The sequence below is a fragment of the Coptis chinensis genome, chromosome 3, assembly GCF_015680905.1.
Source record: "Coptis chinensis isolate HL-2020 chromosome 3, ASM1568090v1, whole genome shotgun sequence".
Taxonomy (NCBI): Eukaryota; Viridiplantae; Streptophyta; class Magnoliopsida; order Ranunculales; family Ranunculaceae; genus Coptis; species Coptis chinensis.
In genome coordinates this window covers 99,903,541-99,931,043 of record NC_141458.1, presented here as the reverse complement: position 1 = coordinate 99,931,043, position 27,503 = coordinate 99,903,541, and the positions used below count along the sequence as shown (strand labels likewise).

The 27,503-nt window shown below is 37.3% G+C and overlaps 2 protein-coding genes and 1 pseudogene across 2 annotated transcripts; all 3 read right to left on the bottom strand.

Moving 5' to 3' along the window:
• LOC147512107 (nucleotide pyrophosphatase/phosphodiesterase 1-like) overlaps window positions 1–21,808 on the bottom strand; it is a 55,605-nt pseudogene extending 33,797 nt beyond the window's left edge.
• Window positions 21,237–22,847, bottom strand: LOC147512106 (nucleotide pyrophosphatase/phosphodiesterase 1-like). The gene is made up of 2 exons (XM_086595065.1): window positions 22,310–22,847; window positions 21,237–22,162 (listed from the first exon to the last, which is right to left on the bottom strand). Exons 1-2 carry the CDS (start codon window positions 22,811–22,813, stop codon window positions 21,827–21,829), a joined length of 840 nt encoding a protein of 279 aa, XP_086451191.1. The 5' UTR covers window positions 22,814–22,847; the 3' UTR covers window positions 21,237–21,826.
• Window positions 22,848–25,773: 2,926 nt separating this feature from the next.
• On the bottom strand, window positions 25,774–26,391 carry LOC147512105 (uncharacterized). Its single transcript, XM_086598650.1, has one exon. It carries the CDS (start codon window positions 26,389–26,391, stop codon window positions 25,774–25,776), a length of 618 nt encoding a protein of 205 aa, XP_086454776.1.
• Window positions 26,392–27,503: the final 1,112 nt, after the last annotated feature.

The window sequence follows — 27,503 nt, the reverse complement described above, 5'->3', positions numbered from 1 at the left end:
CTATACTTACCGCATTTCATGCTCAATTACAGAGTGGGTCGTCTCTGCACAAGTAATTAGTTTGACCCACACTTTTGCAAAACCATATACAATCATCTATCTAAAGATATATCATAAACCAACACATTACCATAATTATATCATTTAAGGCTTTCTTTGTGTGTCCCTAAAATCACGTCGTATCTATGTTTTACCTAGTTTCCCTGGCTACCACAATCACTTCCCAAAGCCGAACATGTACATCCACATGCCTCCCCTTACATAATGAACCACTCCGTGCGTAACTACCCTGAGCGGGATGCCGCACACCAGGTAACCCTCACACGAAAACCATTATGTAACTACTGCCACTATTCGGCATAAAATATCGCGCATCTCGTTCTAATTTTGTGAACGGAATAATCAAGCCACCATTCGGCTATGATTGCCCAACACATGGGTCAATCAATATCTTATATATACATCCTATACAAGGGCCAATCATATCACATACGCCCATCACAAGGGCCAAATCCTCTGAGTTGTGGTAGTTAGGTTCTAGGATTTTCATTACGTAATTTATTCAGGTGTCATACATAAATATCTCATAATCATTTCACTATATCACGTGCATGTCAAATACATTATTGCACTAAGCCAAATATATTTAGAATTATCTCAATACATCTCATAACAACTTTTATTCTTTCACGTGTCAACATATTATTGCACTACGCCACAATCCCGTGGGAAATATCCACAAATACTCTACTAGCATCTCACAGATAAAATAATGGAGTGTCTACTAGCATCGCATACATTTTTATAGCGTTTTAGGAATATTATATCTCCTAAAGTTTCTATCTCGTCACGTGTCAAAATATACACAATATCAACGTCAAATCTTACCTAGATAATGACAACCAAATTTATACAAGCTTCCACAACATTTTAGCATTTGATTTGTCCATACAATTTACAACATAAAACGTAGCACAATTAAACAGTCCACAGTCCACAATCAAATCCCAAAAATCTAAAGTCCATGAATCTAAGTCCGTATATAATTTAATACTCATAAAAACATATATATCTAAGTCTTATTATCATAATTCCCCTCTTGTTACGTGCCAATATTTATATGCTTTACACACTACTTACGTCAAATCTTAATTAGATAATGATAAACAAGGTTATACAATGTTCGACAATATTTTATTACTATATTTGTCCATATACTTAAATATGTGAAAAACTGGAAAAACAACATTCCACAGTCAACGGTCAAAGTCAAAGTCAACAAGTCATGGTCAAAGTCAACACGTCATTTCCATGTCCAACAGGTTCATGGTCATAGCCATGGTTCATGGCTAAGGTCAAGGTGCATGGCTCATGGGCTCATGACCAAGGTAATGGTTCGGACCCAACTGGCCAAGCCCAAACCTTAGTTACCGAAAGTCTAAATGTTGAAAGACCCATTTGGATCTCTATTAAGTCCTATGGACTGGCCCCAAACAATATTAGAAACTGGCCCAAAACAGTTAAGTGGTTCGGCCCAAAGAAAGAAAAATAGAACTTGCCCAACCAACTAACAAGCTAAGGCCCAAAAACTGAAATTAGATTTCGGCCCAACAACCAAAATTAGATTTCGGCCCAACAACCATCTAAGGCCCAAGCCCCAGGCCCAAACCGGCCAACAGTTCATCTTCTCCAAGCTTCTTCCTCCACCACCAGCCCAAATTTCGGCCACCACAATCTCCACTCTCCCACCCATTTCAACTAACTAAAAATGAAGAGGGTACAAACCCCCACCACTTTAACAAACGCGAAAACCTCGAATCATTCAATATATTTTTTTCTCAAAACTAAATCTCGAATTTGCGCCGCCATTAATGCTCCTCTCCGAGCTTTGACAACCCTCATTCGACAACCCCACACACTACAATCAACTATACACTAGTCTAGGTAAAAGCCCCACACTCCAATTAAACCCAAAAACAGCCCAACCACCGGCGCCATTAACACAGTTATTCAAAGCTTCCATCAACCCAGTAAACCAACAACCCCAAATCGATATCCTAACCACCATATTAAACATTGTAAAGGTTCAGAAAAAAAAAAAAAAAAAAAAAATATAATATATATATATATAATATATATATATATATATATAGGACGATTTTCCTTCTTTTGGCTTGATGATGCCATTAACACACTTAACAAAGTTTCAGCAGTAGTCCAACCCAAAACAATAAACCAACAATGAACCATTTTTAACAATTCGACGAGGCCGCAACATACTATAGAATAACTGCAGAATCAATAAAACAGAAAAACATACTGTGCGAAAAACCTTTTGGACAGTGAAGCTATCTCTGTGTAGCCGTGGAGTAGAAAAAACTAAACTACTCACCTGTATTAAAACCCGACGAATCCCTCATCGTCCGAACCGTCGCGCTCCACCCTCCAGCAATCTAGCTTTTATCTCTGCCTCCATTTTTATTATTTTATTCTCTAAAAACCCTATTCTCTAGAACAATGTGATTATATACTTGGGTTTGAAACCCAAGCCCAATACAGACTCGGGCCCAGAAACCAGGCCCACATATCTCAAATACAATCCAACAGATTTTATATAAATAATTAAATTAATTAATTAATAAATAATTACGTATTTTAAATATGGGCGTTACAGACTGCCATCTTAGGAAGGTCCTTATTCTAGGGTGGTGTTTATTATGAGTTTCATGTCTCGTGCTATACTTCCTCAAGGATGGGATGACTGGGGTAAGCCGAGAAATCATAGGTACGCCCAAACTAATCCCAGATTTCTACTTTGTGTAGGTAAAAGTTCCTACAACGTTTAATGATTCATCCTCAGTGGTCGAAGGGTACTGTCGAGAGAATAGTATGGATAAGGCCTTCCAGCTTCTTGATGAGATGAAGAGGAAGAAAGTAAGGTGCACAATGGTGACTTACAATATAATAATTGATGGACTATGTCGTTGCGGGGATTTCTCACGAGCTAATAAAGTTCTAAAGGAAATGGTTGCACGTGGTTTGAAGCCAAATGCTCAGATATACACAACTCTTATCGCAGGTCACTCTCGTGATGGTAAAGTGGAAGAGGCTAGAAAGGTTTTAGAGGGAATGAGTGATGAAGGGATTTCACCAAATGTTTATTGCTATAATTCTCTTGTATCTGGTCTCTGTAAAGCTGGAAAAATGGAAGAGGCAAGAATTATCCTACTTGAGATGGTAGACAGGGGATTTACCCCAAATGCTTTTACTTTACGTATGGGGCTTTCATCCACAGGCATAGTAAGGCAGGGGAAATGCAAGATGCAGACAGGTATCTGGTAGAGATTAGGTTTTTATTCTAGGGTGGTGTTTATTATGAGTTTCATGTCTAGTGTTGTACTTCCTCAAGGATGGGATGACTGGGGTAAGCCGAGCAATCATAGGTACGCCCAAACTAATCCCAGATTTCTACTTTGTGTAGGTAAAAGTTCCTACAACAGTTAATGATTCATCCTCAGTGGTCGAAGGGTATTGTCGAGAGAATAGTATGGATAAGGCCTTCCAGCTTCTTGATGAGATGAAGAGGAAGAAAGTAAGTTGCACAATGGTGACTTACAGTATAATAATTGATGGACTATGTCGTTGCGGGGATTTCTCACGAGCTAATGAAATTCTAAAGGAAATGGTTCAGGTGGTCTGAAGCCAAATGCTCAGATATACACAACTCTTATCGCAGGTCACTCTCGTGGTGGTAAAGTAGAAGAGGCTAGAAAGGTTTTAGAGGGAATGACTATCCTACTTGAGATGGTAGACAAAAGATATGATCATGTTACAACTAAGAAAAAAAATCCCAATATATATGAACTCATAGACCACCCAGCAAAAACAGTCAGGATCAAAGAGAAAATTGAAAGCAAAATATAGAAACCTTATTCAGGAACATGACACAATCATAGTTTCACATGATTTCACATATAAACAAAGTGCAACATATTTAGTTACTCATAGTTTCATGTTCAATCACACAAAAAAAACATCTCCTTATATTCAAATATCTGTGTTTGTGTTCATTATATATTGATATTCATCATTTTCAACCAAAACTAAACTTATTTGTCTGCTAATACAGTTATAATACCTATTGCTCAACCTAGAGAAAGCATGCGAGAACCCGATATGTTCAAGCTATAAGTAATACACATCAAACTTTTATAATAATAATTAAAAAAAACAAAAAAGGCAAAATTCTAACCTTATACTTATTCACAGCAACCTACTCTTGATACTGCTTCAAAAAAATCTTATACCTCTCAACTATATGACTCTTCCGCAACAACCCACACTTGATACTGCTTAAAAAAAACCTTATACCTCTCAACAAACTCTCAACAAAGCCCTTCATATATAGAGAGAAAAATTGGTATGGAGTTGGTGTGTATGTGTAATACAGTGAAATTGGTGTTTGATTTCGATTGCAAGAGAAATTAGTGTTTGATTTCGATTGGAATTGGTAATTAGTGTTTGATTTCGATTGGAATTGGTGGGTGTTTGATTTAGGGGTATTTAGTAAATATTTTAAACTTAAAGGAGGAATGGCTAAATAATAACAAAAGATAGATTTAAATTTGCCTACTCGAGAGTTGAGGAGGCTTCCGATAGACCCGACTATCATATAGTGTAAAGAAGATATGCGCTCACTTGCAACATAATGAAGTCTATCAAGTAAGTCCTCCTTTAGAAACACTTTCAAATATTTTCCATTTGAATTTAAAATGGTGCTTGAACTTAGTCCTTCAGTCATGTTCTTTACAACTTCGGACATAGAAACACTAGCAGGGGGGCGAATTGCCAGCAATGGACCATAAAACTAAAGCCGGTCCACCGGAATTTGGACCCACGAAGCGAAATCTTCAAGATAGAGGGACTTTCCATTGCATGTACATACCAACCATGCCATGATCACCAACTATAATGATATTAACATCATTAAACACTCCTCTCTTTTCGAGCCCTATTATCAACTTTCCGATGATTCTATCAATATTAGCTGCTGCTTCAGTGATCTCCGGATGATCGGGTCCAACACAGTGACCCTGACTATCTGGATCCTGAAAATATACGTTTATAAATGAAGGAATCTCATCGCTAGGAAGATCAAAGTATCCTAAGATGGCATCCACACGCTTCTCAAATGAAACCTTCTTGTTATAAGTGTCAAAGATGTTTTACTGAATATTTCTAATAATTTTATTGATATAAAACAGTAGGTATATACAAGAATACAGAAGATCTCCTAGATCCACATATCTAGGAGAAGATAATACCCTTATTAAGATTACAAGATACTTGCTAATCCTAACTAAGGTAACAAATATTCTAACACCCTCCCTTAAGTTGGTGTGTGGATATCACACATGCCCAACTTGACAAGAGAGTCAATAAACGCCTTGCTAGCCACTGCTTTAAATTAGTAAGGACATATGCTAGTTCGTTGGTCTTCAGACTTTACAAATGGAAAAGTAATAATTTCAGCTTCAAGTTTCTCTTTGATAAAATGTCTATCAATCTCCACATGCTTCGTCCGATCATGTTGAATAGGATTATGAGCTATCTCTATAGCTGACGTATTGTCACAATACAGATTCATTTCTACTTTTGGTTTAACACCCAAGTCCGTCAACAAGTTTCTCAACCACAGCAACTCACATACCCCATATGCCATACCTCTATATTCAGCTTCAACACTTGATCTTGATACTACTGGATGTTTTTAATTTACTCTTCCAAGTCACAAGGTTTCCACCTACAAAAGTGAAGTATCTTGAGGTAGACCTTATGTTGTCGGCTAAACCTGCCCAATCTGCATCAGTGTAGCCTTCTACTTTTAAGTGATCATGTTTCGAGAATAATAAGCCTTTACCCGGAGCAGATTTCACATATCTCAATATGCGCTCTACAACATCTATATGAGGTTTACGTGGGTCATGCATGAATTGACTCACGACACTAACTGCATACACAATATCTGGCCTGGTATGCAATAAATAGATCAATTTCCCTACAAGCTTCTGATATCTCCCCTTATCGGTTGGAGTTGCATTCAAACATAGAAACAGCTTGTGGTTCTGCTCAATGGGAGTATCAACTAGCTTACATCCGAGCATTCCTATCTCAGATAATAAATCAAGAATGTATTTCCACTAGGATAAGAAAATACCATTATTTGATCGGGCAACCTCAATCCCAAGGAAATATTTAAGGTCTCCGAGCTGTTTCATTTCAAATTCAGAAGCCAGATATTGTTGCAAGCTAGAAATCTCCTCATGATCATCACCTATCACCACCATATCATCAACATAGATAATCAAAGCAATGATTTTACCTCTTCTGTGTTTTAAAAACAAAGTGTGATCCGAGTTGCTTTGCTTGTAGCAGAACTTCTTCATAGACTTGGTGAACCTGCCAAACCAAGCTCTTGGGGACTGTTTTAACCCATACAATGCCTTCTTTAGTTTACAGACCATTGTTGTATCGAAAGTATTCCGTATAGGGGAGGATCCATATATACTTCTTCAGTAAGATCTTCATGCAAGAAAGCATTTTTAACATCAAATTGAAGAAGAGGCCAATCTTTATTAGTTGCTAATGACAAAAGTACTCTCACAGTATTGAGTTTAGCAACCGGTGCAAAAGTTTTTTGATAATCAACACTATAAGATTGTGTATACCCTTTCGCAACCAGCCAAGCTTTGTATCTCTCAATAGCCCCATCTGCTTTGAACTTGACTGTAAATACCCATCTGCACCCCACTGTCTTTCTTTCCCTTTGGTAAGATTACAAGTACCCAAGTGACATTCTTTTTCAATGCTGCCATTTCTTCTGCCATAGCTTTGGTCCATCTAGAATTTGCTAAAGCTTCCTGCATTTTACTAGGAATAGAGACAGATGATAACTGGAATATATAAGATGCATGACTTGGACAACTTGTGAGATGACACATGGTTACTTATGGGATATTTCACTTTAGCTTTAGGATCAGGTTCATATTGAATTGGTGGTTGGCCACGGTTAGATTGAGGTGGAAGATGATATTGAACTAGTTCAGAATTAAGACTAAGTAGATTAGCATCATGAATATTAGAATCACCAACATTATGAGTATTGGAATCAACAATAATAGAGTCGGGCGATACCTCTAATGGGTATTCTGGAGAAGATTGGATTAGTGGATCCGTTGTAGGAGGTAATGTACTATCATGGACTTGATCTTCACATCCTTCACTTGAGCACTCAGTGGAGGTTCCATCAACTTTTTCTATTGAGTTTTTATCACTAGGTGATTGTGATCTCAATAAATCAAAGACCATTATATCATCATGATTCTGTATTTCATTTCTATTCTCCCCCTGAAGTGAAGAATCAGTGATCTCCGTATAAAAAATGTCGTGTTCATGGAAAATGACATCCATTGAGACAAATTTTTTTTTAGAAGATGGATGATAACACTTATAACCCTTCTGAGTTGAGCCATACCCAACAATGACACACTTCAACACACGTGGATCAAGTTTGGTGTGTTGTTGTGTATGTAAGTGAACATACACCACACACCCGAAGATATAGGGTGCTAAATGAACAATGGGCGGAAGCGTACAGTGATCAAAAAACACATCTAAGGGTCTCCTAAATTGGACAACACTAGAAGGTGTACGATTCATCAAGTAAACAGTAGAGGTCAAAGTTTCACCCCATAAGTGAGATGGGACATGACCACCAATTAATAAAGACTGAGTGAGCTCTAAAAGATGTCTGTTTTTTCATTCTGCAACCCCATTTTGTTGAGAGGAATAAGAGCAAGAGGTTTGATGTAGAATACCAGCCGAATGCATAAAGCCAGTCAATTCCTTTTTGAAATACTCACCCCCATTATCAGAGCGAACAACATTTATAGAGATTCTAAACTATGTGAGCACCATCTGATGGAAAAGGGGAAAAATTGTACATACATCACTTTTATGTTTCAAAAAATATATCCAGGTTATTCAAGTGCAGTCATCGACAAAAGTAATAAACCATTTTATCCCGTTATGTGTAGGACGTGGGGCAAGACCCCAAACATCTGAATGAACTAAAGAAAAAGGAGCATCAGCTCTATTATCACTTGAAGAGAAAACAGTACGTACGATGGCTTTTCGCCATTACACAGGTTTCACAAGCAAAAACAGAAAGACTACAACCATTAAATAAAGATGGAAATAATCTCCTAAGATAACCAAATGAGGGATGTCCTAGTCGTCTATGCCAAAGCCAAATCTCACATTTATTTTTATTAACCTTATCGTCACTCATAACATGAGCGTGGACTTCTTGATTGGACCGTTGAAAACCATCTTCCAGATAGTACAATCCTCCACTTTGTTTACCACTGCCAATCATCTCCTTGGTAAGGGTGTTCTGAAAAATATAATGAGTAGGAAAGAACAAGGCAACACAATTATGAGATTTGGTTAATTGGCTAACAGAGAGAAGGCTACAGTTTATTGATGGAACAAATAAAACATCATGGATAGATAAAGAAGGGGACAGAGGTACAGTGCCAACACCAACAACTGGAGATGACACACCATTAGCATTAGTAATGACTGATTTTGAACAACTAGAGGAGAAATAGTTAAATTTATAGCGATCGCAAGTCATATGATCAGTAGCACCCGTGTCAATTATCCAATCACTATTTCCAGTAAAAGCAATAAGAGCAGAGTTAGATATACTTGACTGAGCAACAAATCCGGCAACAGTGACTAAGTGACTTTTCGAGTTAGAAGACATGACAGTGGAATTGTTATTGGAATGCACAACAACGGAATCATTATTGGTAGATAAGTCTGTCATTATGATATAAAACATAAACAATGAACTAGATCAATAGACAAGAACAATAAGGAAGAAGAGGGTAATAAATACAATATGATATAGTGTAACAGATTGTATTATATGACCAGAAAAAAAAAATCAAAACACCAAAAAAAAATCGCCGATTCCTATAGTAATGGGGTAATGAAAAGGAAATTGGGGTTGACTCTTGATACCATGTCAAAGACGTTTTATTGAATATTTCTGATAATTTTATTGATATAAAACAGTATGTATATATACAATAATACAGAAGATCTCCTAGATCCACATATCTAGGAGAAGATAATACTCTTACTAAGATTACAAGATACTTGCTAATCCTAAATAAGGTAATAAATATTCCAACAATAAGTCGACAATATTTTGGAGGACAGTCCCATGATCCACCGGGCCAGAAATAGGTAGCAGCAATCAATCCATGCTTGACCACAGTTGGCCATAGTGGTTCGCCAAGCCACCAATGTGGTTCTTGACTACGTTTTGTGAAAGTCTAAACTAGTTGGCAATTATGCCATGGTAAGCTGGATAAAGACCAGTGACAATGGAGTAATGGTTTGGGAATGTTAAAGTAGGGAAGACTGGGATTAAACCAGTCTCAGCTTCAGTTCCGTTTTTGATCAATCGGAGGATGTTGGGAGCTTCAATTCCGTTTCTGATCAATCGGAGGATGTTGGGAGTGGGTGTCTTGAATTGGTACCCGAACCAAAACCCGACTGAGGATATCAATATTACAACTGGTCGCTTAAGCTTGACAAGGGGACGAGCAACATTTTTGACAGGATAGGAAATCTTCAAGGGTGTTAGCACTGGCAAAAACAATGGGTAGAAGTTCACTTATTGAAGTGAAGGAAATTACGGACTTTCTTGCCATGACTTCTTTGATAGCTTAAGGGTATATTAAACCAACCTTTTATAGAAGCCTCTCCAAGTAGAGGTAGATACCAAACAATCGAACCTCATGGCCTGTGTAAGTGTAACATGCGAAAAGTTAAAAGCTCTATTTGAGGGAAAAAACGTTCGTGACAAATATTTTTTACGAAATCAAGCCTTATTGGTTGGGGTTACTGACGATAAAATGAGAATGAGTTATTGAGCGAAAAATAAACTTCTCGTCCCTCTCTCCTCTTTCACCATTCTTCCCTTTCTTGTCTCTCCTCTCATGTTCGGATGTTCCAAGTGCAACAGACAGTATTCATCTAATCTATCCCCATCTCCAGTTCCTTTTTTTTGAAAAGGCATAATAATTTAATTTATCATAACAAGATTCACACTTTCCAGTAATTGGTTCTATGTTTTTCATTCTTTTGAGTATCCTCAATTTTAAGGGTGTGTTTGTTAAATTTTAACTCATGGAAAGGAAAGGAAATAAAATGGGTGGTCCACTATGGAATGGAATGGAATGGAATGGAATGGAAACGAAATAATTTTAAATGGTATGTGTTTGGTAAACTGGGGAAAGGAAAGTAAAAACTGGGGAAAAGAATAATCATGTTTGTTTGCAAAAGTTATGGAAAGGAATAATTGTATTGTTGGGTCATGGGTGTATTAGTAGTAAGTCCCTATCTATCTATTTCCTTTCCTTTCCTTTCCACAAAATTTTTAGGGGTTAGCTAAGGACACAAAACCTTTTCCATTTGTTTCCATATGGAAAAGCCCATTTCTTTTCCATGGATAAACAAACGCCTTAAAAACTATGGAAAAGGTGGACCACTCTTATTTTCCTTTCCTTTCCTTTCCTTTCCATAGTGTTTCCATCATAACAAACACACCCTAAAATCTGACTTCATGGAAACCAAAATCTCATCTCGTCTCTTAGTTTTACTAATTCTTTTTCGACTCAATAACTCATTCTCCTTATTGCCACGTCAGTAACTCCAACCAATAAGGTTTTGTGGTAGATCATGTGTGACTGTCGCGCCCGAAAAATAAAAGTTTGGGCATGAAAAAGAAAAGAAAACGAGAATGGCAAACAGTGGTGGAGCCAAAAGCCAACAACACCAACCGCTCTTCTTTGGTTATGTGACCTCTGGCTGAAGGACCCCCTGTCTGAATGTGTTTTTCATTTATTCTTGTTATTCCAACTTTGTATTACTCGTTTATTTTTCTCATTTTTCAATTTTCTCTTGGTATATCGTTCATTTGTATTGCATCACTACAATCTATCAGTTTTCAGAGTTAATTGGTCAAAAAACGTAGTAATCATAAAAAGTAGCTACTTTAAGTTATATATATATATACAATAATTCTCTAAAAATAACTACTTAAGTTAACTTAAAATAAGTACGTATTAAAATTTCACCTACAAAATAAATTCAAACCTAATTTTTTTGTGGTTATGAAGCACTCACTATAATGATTATCTTCCAAAAATTTCAACTCATTTGGAAACTTCTAACATAGATAAAAATAGTTATCATCTTTAAAAAGAAATCTAACGGCCCAGAAATATTGAATTTTTGTAATCATTTTTTGCCATTATTAGAAATTTCCAAATGAGCTGAAATTTTGTAGAAATGATCTTAATATTGAGTATATCATATCCACACAAAAAATAGGTTTAAATTCATTTTGTAGGTGAAGTTTTACTTACGTACTTATTTTAAAGTTAACTTAAGTAGCTACTTTTTAGAGAATGACATATATATATATATATAGGGGATGGTTATATATATATATATATATAGGGGATGGTTATATGAACTCCACCTTATAGCGACTCCAAAGTTACTCCACTCATAAAAATGAACTTACAAAATGAACTGAGGACTAATTTTTTGTGGATGTGTACATCTCATGATGGAGAACACCCCCACCAAAAATCAGCTCAATTGAATATGTCTAACCTTGTCAAAAATTGTATCGAAATTAAAAAAATTTGGACCGTTGGATAATTTCATAACTTTCTAAATGATTTTTGATGAGGTTGTACATCTTCAAATGAGCTGATTTTTTGTGAGGATGATCTCTATTGTGTGAAAAACATCTCCACCAAAAATCAGCTTCTAGTTCATTGAGTTAAGTGGTGGAGTTCATTTGGAGTTCGTTTTAGTGGAGTTCATATAACTATCCCCATATATATATATATATATATATATATATATATATATATATATATATATATATATATATATATATATATATATATATTTTTTTTTTGGTAAGGAAATATAACTTAAAAATGTATATATGGACAATCCAACTCACCGAGTCAACTCCTGAGTTTTCAGTCCATTGACAAAATGAAATTTCGAATTATACTGAATTTCGAGTTTTTGAACAATGAAGAAATATATTCAATGGTTTTGGTTTTCTAATTGAAAGAGAACTAAGGATAAGATGTGGTACAATTAACAATTTAATCAACAGAGGTACGCACGAATAGAAATATAACACATGTACACAATGTTAGGACATGTCATGTGAAATCAAAGTTGTTTACTTCACACCCAACGGAGGCAACCCCAAAAAAAAAAAATGTCTCGAGTTTGAGTCTTGTGTCCTAGGGAACATGCGGGTTTTGTTCCCAACGGGCATGGGTGGTGTCCTCTAGTCCAGGTATGGTTCCAACCACTTCTTTGGCGATCGGCGAAGCTACCACGGTGAAAAAATTGCCAACGAAATAAAAAAATAAAAAATGATGTTTAATTACATCAAATGTACCTATCAAAATGATGATATCTTGAACATTTTCAAAAAATGTGTTACTCCTATAAAAAATGAGCTATTGGTGGCCATTCCCATGTACTCATGACAAAGTGTGGAATGTGGTAAGATGGAAGGTCTCAAAGCTCCCAGACCAAATGGGTTTCAACAAGTCTTTTATCGCATAATTGTTGGGATGTGGCGGGTCTGATGTGGTAGATTGCATGTGTACATGAATTCTTTTCAAAAGGGATTCTCAACCCCCAAGTTTATACCGTACCCATCATTCTTTGTAACTTCTCTTACAAAAAATTATTTCAAAGATCCTTGCAAATAGGTTGAAATGCCATATTCATAAGATGGGTTATTTATGGGGTATTTAAGCTTTTGTCATAAAATTATCGATTATTAGGCTTTAGTCCTACTTCATTCCATCTGTTGATCGTTAGTCATCTCAGATTAGTTGACCATGGTCAAACTGTTTAATCCTCTTTGATTTTCTCAAATGACCAGAATACCCTTGGAGCATACTTGTCACGCGACTTGAAATTAGATAAAAGTATGACCAAAACCTAATTTACCCAATTATAGGAAGGGTAAATCCTAAAAGTGAGATTCGGACATGCACTAAATTCTAACATTTTCTTAACTTGTTTTTTTCACAGATTTGTCAACTTTAACTCCACTACTGAAGCAAATGGAGTTATGTTCTTAAAGTTAGGGTATTTAATGGAGAAGATGAAGTTTGGTTAAGGTTTCACTGATGAAGTTTGGTTAGGAAAGAAGATGAAGTGTTGAGTGTGTCTGAATGAAACGGGGGGAGTGAGAAGAATTTTCCCTCATTATCTCACCTAATTCATCAAGATGAAAACTATTAATGATTGAATAGTAGATGTAATTTATGTAGGAAACTTATTCTAAAATTATACTTATTGTTAAGTAAATAAGAAAATCAAATTGATACAACAAATATGTCATGAACAAACTTTTAGTTCAACAAACTAACTTAATTTACCAATGATTAAATTCGAGCCTCTAATGATAATCACTATGTCCTTATTAAGACAAATTCGCTCCCTCTCGGTGCTTAAGGTTGATGATCGAACAATTTCAATCCTATGAATGTAGCACTCCAATTCAAATGACTCAACGAACACAACATTGTGTAGAGTAGTCGAACAATTTAAAATGAAGATTTATAGAGAAAGAGTGCACAAAAAAAACAATGCAATGACTTTTCCCAAAATACATTTTTTTTAATACAAGTTAAGAAAATGTTAGAATTTAGTGTATGTCCGAATCTCATTTTTAGGATTAACCCTTCCTATAATTGGGTAAATTAGGTTTTGATCCTACTTTTATCCAATTTCAAGTCGCGTGATAAGCATGCTCCAAGGGTATTATAGTCATTTGAGAAAATAGAAAAGGATCAAACAGTTTGACCACGGTCAACTGAGACAACTAACGGTCAACATATGAAAGTAAGACTAAAACCTAATAATCGATAATTTTAGGACAAAATCCTAAATAGCCCATAAAAAGTAGGACTAAAACCTAAATAACCCTCATAAGATTGTCTCTCCTTATTTCTAAGGAACTTTTATTAAAAAGAAAAATATTGGAGATAATATTGGGCTAGCAAGTGAGCTATTCCACAATATGAATAACATGCATGTACAAGAAGAATGATAGTTGGGTGGCTTTGAAATTAGATAAGGGTAAAACTTATGATAAAGTGGAGTGGTCTTTGGGGTATGGTGCCAAATGGATGAATCTTATATATCATTGCTTATTATCTATCTCTTTTTCAGGGTGTTATTGAATGAGTCTCCCTCCTTTAAACCACATTTTTCCTCAAAGAGGGCTGACAAGAAGACCCTATCTCTCTTTATCTCTTTATTATTGTATCAGAGGTCTTACCTAGAATATGATGATTATTAATAAAGTCGAACATGCACAAGTGAGGTTAGTGGTGTCAAAATGACCCTCAAGCCCTCAGTCCGCCCGTCCCGACCTGGCCCATGGGCCGAAAAAACCCTCTAAATGAGGCCCTCACACATTCGTGGCCGTCGGGCCGACCCGCTCCTCAAACCTTTGAGGGGAGAATCAATGTGAGACTTCCATGAGCTTTAATGGAGAATCAATAAAGAGCATGGCTGCTGTTACGGAGCTGCTAGAATGGCTGTCTATGCATTTAATTTTATAGTCGTTGCATAATCACATCAAGTTTCCAGTTTGGGAGTAATATACTTGTTCGATTTGCTTGGAAGTGTTCTTGTAGGTCGTCGAGCCGTCCTGCGGGAGGTCTTTTATTGAATGGAGTGAACAGTAAATATGTTAATATATAGGAGAGATATTTTACAATATAATGAGTCTGACACGTGTATAATGTACATTGGTTGTATATATTAGTCCCTCACAACACTGTTAGGAATATACAACTTAATTGTACTTACTCTTTACCAATTACCAAACTATACAAACCTTTTGTCTTGTAAGTGTCTTGTACTTCTTAATTAAATCCGAGCCTAGTGTAGATACACTATGTCCTTAAGACAGATTTTCCCCCTCACGGTGCTTGAAGGTTGATGGGAAACTATCTCCCAAGATAGAACGGATTTCCTTCTATAGAAAGCTAGCACTTCAATTCTATAGACTCAGCGAACACAACATAGTATTTGACTAAGAACAGAGGGAGAAGAGAAAGATCAGAACTCTGTGTGATCTGGTGTGTTTTTCTCTCCAAATTCATCCACTATTTATAGGTGAGTGGTGCCTCTTCGAAAGAACACAGTGACTCTTGGGAAAAAGTAAGCAACTCTTTGAAAAGTCACATGTTTCGAAAAGACACACCATTTCGGCATATAACACTGTTTCGAACCGATTGCCTATTTGAAAAGGTTGCACCTTTTTCGCATGATGACTTGTTTCAAACCAAAGTGCACATTTCGAAAAGGTCGCACTTTTTCGCATAATGCACTGTTTCAAACAAATGCATCATGTTGAAAAGGTTTTTCTCACATTACGTACTGTTTCAAGAAAAAACCCATTTCATCTTAAGTGGGGTAACTTGGGAGACAAACTACTCATTCATATTTAAATGGATTTGAGCAAATCATTTTTCTAACAATCCCCCACATGAATGAAAAATTTGGCTTCTTCTATTATAAACATTGGATTTCGCGTTTTTACAAATGAAAAGATACGGTCAAGTAGCATGGGAGGCCTTGAACTTGCCTTTAGTGAAAGACGATCGGATTTAATTGGACGATCGGTAGACTTCAATTAATGTCCTTTGAGCTGTCGCCACCGTTTGTATAAACCTAGACAATCATCTTCACGCCAGTTACCTTCTCGAATCTTGTTGGTTCTCACGTTTGTGTTCATTTTTGCCTTGAACACTTCTTGGTTTCAGATAGTGCTTTTGAGACATTTGCCTTTAAAATTCTCATCGGCCCCACGCGACTAACATAGGTGATTTCTATAAAGAGTATCCCGCAATACTCCACTTGGATAACATAACTTTCCAAGATATAGTAAATCATTAAAAGCTTGACTTATCCCGGTTCTACCGCCTTATATAGGAATGGGTTAGAGTATAATATTACTCTCCGGTGCTAACCGAGTCACTAACATAATTCGGTTGGCCCATTGAACCTAGATCTTGGGATCTCCGGTCAACTAGGTTGGTTTTTCCATTATGATGACTCTTGGTTGATTATCTCAAAAGCTTTAAGCCCATTCCCCTTGATAATCTTTCTACTTGCTCTCTTGTTAAACCTTTTGTAAAGCGGATCCGCAATGTTATCTTTGACCTTACATAGTCGATTGAGATAACTCCATTTGAGAGCAATTGTCTAACGGTATTATGTCTATGACGATATGTCGAGACTTCCCGCTATACATGCTACACCACGGCTCTACCAATAGCAGTTGGCTGTCAAAGTGTATACACACTGGCCGGCACGTGTTTAGCCCGTTTGGAATATCCTCTAAGAAATTTCAAAACCACTCGCTTCTTCTCCAAAACCTTGTCAATGCTATGAATTCGATTCCATAGTGGATATGCACGCGTTTGTTTTGAGGATTTCAAGAAAAAGTGCACCTCCAAGTGTAAAGACATATCCACTTGTGGACTTTGAGTCTTTAGTGTCGGATATCCAATTAGCAAAGCATACTTCGAACGGCAATTTGGATATCTTGTTTATTGCAAACCAAAATTTCGAGTATACTTTAAGTATCCCAAAACTCTCAATATGGCGGATCCAATGATCAATGCCGGGATTACTCGTATATCGACTTAGTTTGCTCATAGAGTATGCTATGGGGCCTTGTACAGTTCATGACATACATTAAACTACCAAGTATCACGAGTATTCTAGTTGAGATATGCTATCCAATATTTTTGGCTAAATGAAGATTTTCGTCGGTGGTGACCTTTTTTTGTGTGATGTTATATTTCTTGAACTTGTCAAGAATCGTCTCAATGTAATGAGATTGTGATAGAACAAGTCCATCCTCCATCCTAGAGATCTTAATTCCTAGGACGACACCTAAATCTTTCATGTCAAACTTACTAGACAACATTTGTTTGGTAGATTTTATGACATCCATATTACTACCCAAAATTAGCATATCGTCTACATAGAGACAAACAATGACACATCCCTTTTGAGTGCTTTTGACATAGACACACACTTGTCACACTCGTTTATTTTGAAACCGTTTGACAACATTGCATTGTCAAATTTCTCATGCCATTGTTTAGGTGCTTGCTTTAATCCATATAAAGATTTAACAAGCTTGCAAACTTTCCTTTCTTGTCCAGGAGCAATAAACCCTTCGGGTTGTTCCATGTATATTTCTTCATCTAACTCACCATTCAAGAATGCCGTCTTTACATCCATTTGATGTATCTCAAATCCATGTATTGATGCTATTGCTATTAGCATTCTTATGGAAGTTATTCTTTTAAACGGAGAGTAAGTGTCAAAATAATCCAATCCTTCCTTTTGTCTAAAGCCTTTGACCACAAGTCTAGCTTTATACTTGTCGATTGATCCATCGATCTCTTAAATTTCTTTGTGAATATCCACTTATATCCCAAAGTCTTGGAACACGGTGGTAAATCTACCAATTCCCATGTATGATTTTGCATTATGGATTCAATCTCGCTATTTATTGCTTCTTTCCAATAAGTAGCTTCCGGAGATGACATTGCCTCCTTGAGCGTTTGAGGATTATTTTCCAACAAGTATGTTAGAAAATCAGGTCCAAAAGACGTTGACGCCCTTGACCTTTTGCTTACGTCTAGGTTCCTCCTCAATTTAAGCTTTGTGTAGGATGGTTATTAGTTGTAGCATCTAAAGTTCTCTTTGTTGAACTTGACTCTATACACATGTTATACGGAAACATCTTTTCAAAGAATGAAGCATTCCTTGACTCTATAATTGTATTAACATGTATATCTTGAATCTCTGATTTATGAACCAGAAAACGATATGCACTACTATTGTTTGCATATCCAATGAATACACAATCAATAGTCTTGGGTCCTATCTTCACCTTCTTAGGTTTAGGGACTTCCACTTTAGCAAGACACCCCCACACTTTTAAGAATTCGTAGGAAGTCTGATGACCTTTCCACAATTCGTATGGTGTTTTAAGCGTCTTCTTGTTAGGAATCTTGTTGAGAATGTAATTGGCAGAAAGCAAAGCTTCCCCCCACAAATTCTGGGGCAAACCAGAACTTAACAACATAGCGTTCATCATCTCTTTTAGAGTTCGGTTTTTGCGTTCTGCAATACCGTTTGATTGAGGTGAATAAGGAGCCGTAGTTTGATGAATGATTCCATGTTCAGAACAGAAACCTTCAAAAGGTGATTCATATTCACCTCCTCTATCACTCCTTATAGCCTTAATCTTTTTGCTTAGTTGATTTTCAACTTCATTTTTATAATGCTTGAACACTTCAATTGCCTCATCTTTACTTCTCAACAAGTAAACATAACTATATCTAGTGCTATCGTCAATAAAAGTAATGAAATACTTTTTACCACCTCTAGTTTGTACATACTTAAGATCACATATATCTGTATGTATTAAGTCTAGAGGTTCAGTACTTCTTTCAATGGAATGAAAGGATGATCTGGTCAACTTGGATTCTACACAAGTTTCACATTTATGGTGTGGGTCTATTTTTATCTTTGGTATATATTCCAAATTAATTAATCTACTTAAAGGTATCATAATTAACATGTCCTAATCTACCATGCCATACATGTGAAGACTCAATCAAGTAAACAAAAGATTCAACTTTATTGGCTCTTTTGATGCTAATAGTAAAAAACAAGATATCCTAAAGAGTCCATCCCGAAGATAGCCCCTTTCCCAGTGTTAATACATCATTCTTAGTTAGTACAAATTTATCGAAACAAAGACTAACTTAAAGCCATTCTTGCAAGAAATACCCGTAAAACCAAATTCTTGCGAATGTCGGGCACATAGAGCACCTCATTTAGAGTTAGTTCCTTCCCAAAAGTCAACCTCATCACCACCTTTCCTTTGCCTTCAACCTTGGGCGTAGAAGAGTTCCCCATAAAGAGTTGTTCTTCCTTTTCCCAAAGATGATAAGTGGTGAACATCGACTTGTTGGAGCATATGTGGCGAAAGTAGCACGAAGATCCACCCACCATTCCCTTTCATTTCCAATCATGAGACATTTGAAACCACGGTGAGATAGGTTCATGTCATTAACATTATCGAAGCGTGTCCATTGTCATATTTGCTTGATCTTTTGCTTCTTGTACTTCTTTGGCTTGCGACATTCACTTGCCTTATATCGGCCTTTCCACGGTTGAAGCACTTGCCCTTGAACTTAGTAAGCGCTACTACTCTTCTTCGCCGAGCTTTGTCTTGGCGCTTCCTCTTTCCCCTTAGCACTAGATCCTTCCACAATATTGGCCTTTGCCACCATGGGATCCTTGCCCTTCTTCTCGGATAGGCGGTTATCTTCTTCTATCCTTAGGCGGACAATCATTTCTTCTTCAAGATTCATATCTTTTGCGTTTATGCTTAAGATAGTTCTTAAAATCCTTCCAAGATGGTGGTAATTTCTCAATCATAGCAGCCACTTGGAAAGATTCTCCTAGGTCATTCCTTCAAAGAATGACATCATGGAAGATTACTTGAAGTTCTTGGACTTGGTTTATGGCGGTCTTACTATCCGTCATTTTGAAATCAAGAAATCGCCAACTATGAATTTCTTCATGCCAAAGATCTTCACTCTTTGTATTTCTTGTCCAACGAATCCCAAAGTTCCTTAGCGATCTTGAACACACTATACACATTGTATAATGAGTGACCCAACCCGCTAAGAACATAATTTCTACACAAGAAATCAAAGATGAAACCAAGCATCCTTGGCCAAAACCTTCTCCTTTGTCGGTTTCATTGAGCTTACATCAGAGCCTTATCCCACGTAAACCTTTCCAAGTTAAGGGTGGTCGATAGAAGAGCATCTTTTGTTGCCGGTAGCTTGAAATCGGGTTCCATTGAACTTTTCGGGCTTCTCCCCATGAGGAACAAAATGGGGAGCGATGACGGGGACTAAAGCGGTGGTGTTGCCATATTCGAAATACAACTACACTTTGTTATTCCTTTAAACCAAAAAGAAAAGAAAACGTAAACAAATTTCGTTGGGTAAAGAAGAAGAAGAAAAAGAGATCCGTCTTAAGTTGTTAGGAATATACAACTTAATTGTACTTACTCTTTACCAATTACCAAACTATACAAACCTTTTGTCTTGTAAGTGTCTTGTACTTCTTAATTAAATCCGAGCCTAGTGTAGATACACTATGTCCTTAAGACAGATTTCCCCCTCACGGTGCTTGAAGGTTGATGGGAAACTATCTCCCAAGATAGAACGGATTTCCTTCTATGAAAGCTAGCACTTCAATTCTATGGACTCGGTGAACACAACATAGTATTTGACTAAGAACGAGGGAGAAGAGAAAGATCGAACTCTCGTGTGATCCGGTGTGTTTTCTCTCCAAATTCATCCACTATTTATAGGTGAGTGGTGCCTCTTGAAAGAACACGGTGACTCTTGGGAAAAAGTAAGCAACTCTTTGAAAAGTCACATGTTTGAAAAAAGACACACCATTTCGACATATAACATTCGTTTCGAACCGATTGCCTATTTCGAAGGTTGCACCTTTTCGGCATGATGACTTTGTTTCAAACCGGCGACATTTCGAAAAGGTCGCGACCTTTTCTAAGATAATGCACCGCTTCAAACAAATGCATCATGTTGAAAAGGTTTTTTCACATTACGCATCTTGTTTCAAGAAAAAACCCATTTCATCTTAAGTGGGGTAACTTGGGAGACAAACTACTCATTCATATTTAAATGGATTTGAGCAAATCATTTTTCTAACAAACACTACTGGTGGAATTAGTTATATTTTTATTATCAAGATGCATGGGCGGGAAGACACAACATCCATTGCGAATAGGATTTGTTTAGTCACCACCAACAATGGTTTCTAGTATGTCCTAAACACCTAATTTAATTCGTTTTCTTCATTGATTGACATTCGATCTTGGGTTATGGATTTCTAAAAAAATCCTAACAGAATTTTATCAGTACGTACTTGGGTAAAAAAGAAGTTGTGTATGGATGATGAACGTTGCAATATAATTAATAAAATGAGAAATTTTCGTTTGACAAGAATTTCAGATTAGGTTCAACTAACGCATCTACGATAACATGAGGAAATGCCTTAACAAAGTGAAGCAGATGACACATCTTAACGAGAAAATTTCCAGCAGATATTAACGTAAGATGATAAGAACAGACCATTTCAGAAATTCCACTACAGCACTTCAACTAGACCACAACAGAACCTTCATTATCTACCTATTTGGCAAGAGAACAAAGTTTGAAAACGAAGCCGTGCCATTGTTTGAAGCACCCTGTATGTTCAGAATAGAGGTAACCATATTATAGATCTGAACATTCTCAAAAGAGGGAACCTTCCGGCCCTTTGCAAACTTGGGACCGTGACCAATAAAGATAGTCCTCATAGAGAAGTAAGCATTATCATAACCATGAGCTCCCGCGCAAGTTCTCTGGCTCAAATTCCTCTGCTCCACCATAAACCCTTCATCGAGCAGTCCTATGATTGGAGATATGCGGTAATTTGCAGAATAGTGAAGTCTAGCAGGGAAGTCCTCCTTGAGAAACATTTTCAAATTCTTTCCATTTCAAACCGTGCTTGAATTTAGTCCTTCTGTCATATTCTTTACAACTATAGCTGGAGAGACGCCAGCAGGAGGTCGAATAGCAAGCAATGGATAATAAGACTGAACCCACGACTCTGGAATTTCAATCCACGGAGCCAAATCTTCAAGATAGAGGAACTTTCCATCACATGTACCAACCATGCCATGATCACCAACCATAATGATATTAACATCATCAAACACTCCTCTCTTTTCGAGTCCTGTTATCAACTTTCCGATGATTCTATCAATATTAGCTACTGCTTCAGTGATCTCCGGATGATCGGGTCCAACACGGTGACCCTGACTATCTGGATCCTGAAAATATACAGTCATAAACGAAGGAATCTCATCACTAGGAAGATCAAAGTATCCTAACACAGTATCCACACGCTCCTCAAATGGAACCTTCTTGTTAAAAGGCTGACAATACTTTGGAGGACAGTTCCATGATCCTTTCTTTACCTCAGAACCGGGCCAGAAGTAGGTAGCAGCAATCAATCCATGCTTGACCACAGTTTGCCATAGTGGTTCGCCAAGCCACCAATGTGGTTCTTGACTACGCTTTGTGAAAGTCTCGCCACTATTCGGGTCAGTAAACCAGTTGGCAATTATACCATGGTAAGCTGGATAAAGACCAGTGACAATGGAGTAATGGTTTGGGAATGTTAAAGTAGGGAAGACTGGGATTAAACCAGTCTCAGCTTCAGTTCCGTTTCTGATCAATCGGTGGATGTTGGGAGTGGGTGTCTTGAATTGGTAGCCGAACCGAAACCCGTCTGAGGAAATCAATATTACAACTGGTCGCTTAAGCTTGACAAGGGGACGGGCGACATTTTCGACAGAATAGGAAGCTTTAAGGGTGTTAGCATTGGCAAAAACAATGGGTGCTGCCGCTATGGAGATACCTATCAGAATAAGTAGAAGTTCAATTAGTGAAGTGAAGGAAACTACAGACTTTCTTGCCATGGCTTCTTTGATAGTTTAATTAAGGGTAAATTAAACCAACCTTTTATAGAATGCTAGCAGCTGCCTCTCCAATTGGGGGTAGATGCCAAACAATAGAACCTCATGGCCTTCGTAACACAAGTTAAAAGCTCTCCTGCAGCAATGAGATATGAGTTAAAAAAAAGGTGTGGACATGAAAAAAAAGAAAACGTGAATGCAGACAGCGGTGGGGGCGTGGGGCTCTGGAACCAACAACACCGTCTTTTTCTTTCCCTTACTTTAGTTCTGTGACTTCTGTCAGGCTGTCAGCATGTTTTCTTCATTTATTCTCGTTCTTCCAACTTTATATTATTCGTTTTCACATTTTTCACTTTTCTCTTTGCATATTGTATATTTGTATTGCATCATTAGAATAGGGCCATTGCTGGAAGCTTGTTAACTGCATTTATTAGGACTGTGAATCGTGAATCGGATATCGAATATCCAATGACGTGGGGCAATTAATGATGTAACCAACAGAAGTAAGCAGAAATAGAAATATAACACGTGTACACAATATTGGGACAAGTGAAATTTAATCAAGAAAATTCGACTAAGAGTGTGTTTGTTATGATGGAAACACTATAGAAAGGAAAGGAAGATAAGAGTGGTCCACATTTTCCATAGTTTTGAAGGCGTTTGTTTACCCATGGAAAGAAAATGAGCTTTTACATATGGAAACAAAATCATGGAAATAGAAAAGATTTTGTATCCTTAGCTAATTTCTGCAAATTTTGTGGAAAGGAAAGGAAATGAAATAGATAGACTTACTACTAATACACCCATGACCTAACAATACAATTATTCCTTTCCATAGCTTTTGTAAACAAATATGATTATTCCTTTCCCCAGTTTACCAAACACATACAATTTAAAATTATTTCATTTCCTTTCCATTCCATAGTGGACCACCTATTTTATTTCCTTTCCTTTCCATGAATTAAAATTTAACAAAACACCCTAAGTGTTAACCATCCGATTGACTTACAGTCTAAAGTACAATGCATATATATCATATAATTCCAAGAGACAAATACTAATAGACTTCTTGGATATTAGCTCTAAGACTAACAATGTGTACATAGAGAAGGCAATCTTGTGGCTGGCGCTTTTGCAATATTAACCTTTGATCAAGCTGAACAACAGTTGCTGCTTCTATTCTTTCTTTTGTATTCTCCAAATTAGAGTCATAATTTTCTGAATATACACTCGTTATGCAACTACCAAATGAGCCAACACACGGCATAAGGAATAAGTTCTCACACCACCCACAGCTAGTTGTGGCGGTGTTAGGCCATGGCTTGAGAATCTCCTGCATATAGTAGTAATGATTGCACTGTTTGAATTGGTGAGGAAGGAGCTATGCAAGCGGTTATAATTTCCCACACCTGCGCTTCAAATGCACATCTTGCAAAAAGGTATATTGTTCTACCTCCTGTCCTCAGTCCATACAACACGAATCTGTTCGGGATGCTCCATCCCCTAATCTGCCAGCTAAGGGTGGAATTCGAGCTAAACAAGCCGAGCTTTACCATGCTCAAGCTCGGCTCGCTAATTACACGAGTTTTAAATTGAGCTCGAACTCGGCTCATATAGTAAACGAGCGAGCTCGAGCCGAGCTTAAACGAGCCAAGCCCAAGCCGAGCTCCGAGCCCTCAGTTATTTTACACTATAAATATGCTATTTGAACTAAACGAACCGAGCTTCATCAAGCTCATTTGTTACATGAGCTTTTATTTGAGCTCGAGCTCGGCTCATATAGTAAACGAGCGAGCTCAAGCCGAGCTTAAACGAGCCAAGCCCAAGCCGAGCTCCGAGCCCTCGGCTCAAATTCCACCCTTACTGCCAGCTATGGACGTATCAATTCTCACCAAGAACGTACCCAATAGGGAAAAAAAATATAGCCTTATTGGGGCCTTCCCTACAGTCTTGTATGGTAATGTGATGCGTGTAGCATTAACCATTAGGTTATCCTCCACTATTATTTGATAAAAAGACATCACAGAAGAGAAACCCTTCCTATTCCACTTCCATTACCGTCGTCTTCACTATTCCCTCTTTGTATCGTCATATGGCACCTGCTCTCCGACCAAATTCTTCCACCTCCCAATATTGGCAGTCTCGTGTGAATTCCCTGCAGCTCCATTTCCCCAAGACAAAGTAAGTAACTGACCATGCCATTACACCAATTCTCTTCCAACACTAGTTTACACAATATGTGCAATCACCTACCTTAATTCAATTGAAACCAGATGATAAACACCTTTAAGAAGTTGGCTCAAGTATTGTTTCCCTTAAAAAGGTTTGAAAAATCAGAGTGTCATAGTCATATGGAAAAGAATCAAGTGCTTAGATAATTAACTAAAGTATAATGGAAATTCGTGGATCTTTCATTGACTTTAAATAATGCTTTCAAGAATATATCAGACTCACAGCCATCCTTAATCTTTATGCCCAACAACAAAATCTTCAGTAGACCTTATGCCAAAAACACATCTTCTGCTTCTCTTAATGCGACAAATAACATTATAACTTAGTAGACCCTTTGAGATCAGCATTTGAAGAACATAACATCTTGGAAAGACTCTATTTTACAAGCTTAAATCAATAGCAGTCGTGTTCCTGGCAAAATCATCTCGAGTCCAATTCAGGGTATTCATGAAGAAATCCAGTGCTAAATTGATCTTCTTCACTGAAACGGCCATTACGTAGGGGTGCTTCTTGAACATGGAAATAACCTCATCTTCTGACCAGCCAAAACTCCTGTAAGCCTCCAATTCCAAGTCCCATATAGGCTTCTTTATCCCAACAAGCACATGTAATCCACTAACGAACACCTTACTTGAAGGACTAAAATCCATATTCTTGAGTTTTAATACACTTGCGTTAAGCTTGTATTATCAGATAATGCTTTCAAGAATATATCAGATTCACAGCCATCCTTAATCCTTATGCCCAACAACAAAATCTTCAGTACTTACTTTACTTTGGTACAACTTCAAAAGTTCCGGCACCTCATTTTGATATCTGATGACAAACCTCTCCAAGAACGCATTTTCAACTAGTCTTAATGCTCCGCCCATTTCACTCTTGTTTATCAAGCCCTTTGAAAGAAGAGGTTGAAGAACAAAGCTTCTAGGAACAATTCTCTTTTCCATGCTTAGTAATATAACAATTGGATTTTTGGAAATGTCGTCACGGCTCCAATTAAGGCTATTCTTGAAAAAATCCAGTGTTGAAGTGATATTCTTAACTGAAATGGCCATAACAAAGGGCTGCTTCTTGAACAACAAGGAGAGAACCTCGTCTCTTGACCAGCCAAAACTCCTATAAACCTCCAATTTCAAGTCCCACATAGGCTTCTTCATCCCCGCAAGCACATGTAACCCTCTAAGGAACACCTTACTTGAAGGACTAAAACCCATATTCTTGAGTTGTAATACACTTGCATTAAGCTTGTCCGATTGAAGATATAGAACTCGAGGGTTCTTGATAATCGATTTTGAGATCAAAGATTTCGGCATACCATGATCTTGCAGGAGGGCTATGTTTGGTGCCATTCTGCACTGTATATGAGTGGACCACTTTAAACGTTTAAGAATGACAGTGATGTCATCATCTGGGGGGCAAGACTTCTAAGGAAATTGATGGAAGTGATGATAGAATTCTCTAAGCTTCCCGTAAAGAGACGCGTATCATTCGAGATGAGTTTACCAAGATTGGGTCCTGAAATGCCAATGTTATTGAAATATTCAAGCTCAAGATTTTCTTTGGAGAGGCTCGGAGAAGTCGAGGGAGGGTAGAGATGAGTTTTGAAATGTGGCATCAGTGAAACCATAGGATTTGAAGAGGGAGACAACTGAGTCTGTTTGTGGATTTATCGAGCACAATGTATTTGGAAGCTTTGAGAGCTGATTTTTGGGTTAACCACATGAGTTTACGAGGTATTCTTCTGTGAAATTTTTTGAGATGAAACTAGAGATGCATCTTGAATTTGGAGCAGTCCTTATTCTAATCAAATTTCTATAAACAAAATGATAAAACATTGTACAGAAAAGAAACTATGAATTGGATAGTTATTGCAACGGGTTTAAATGGATTTCTTCTTTGGGAGTTAATTAGGCTTGAACCAACCTTCTTGCCACTTTAGGAGATGACTGAGGACCTGGGAAGAAACCCCTCCCACAAAATCAGGAGTATTTTTGGTTTTGGTCCTCCTAAATAATTGGCATATGGGGTTTGGTCCGTATTAATTGGCTTATTAGGCTTTAGTACTCCTGACTAACAGTTACGCGCCTCACACAGGAGAGGATAGGAGATATGGAGGGTAGGTTGGGACTTGAAGAGGGACAGAACTGAGTCAGGTTTAGTCGTTGTTGATTCCTTGAGAACAATTTTTTTGGAAGCTTTGAGAGCTGATTCTGGGGTTATCCCACATGAGTTTATAAGGTAAATAATCATGTAATTGGCCTGATTTTAAAATTTGAACACTTTGGAATCTACTGCGTGAGGAAATTCTACTAACTATAAAGTAAACAAATAAAAGGATCAAATGGTTTTGTAGGAACTTACAGAGAGACTGTGGGCAAAAGGAGGTCGAGCCTCGAGCTTAAGAAAACGGTCACTCTTGTTGCGGAAAAGAGTTTCAAAGCAGGGGATATTTTATTTGGGT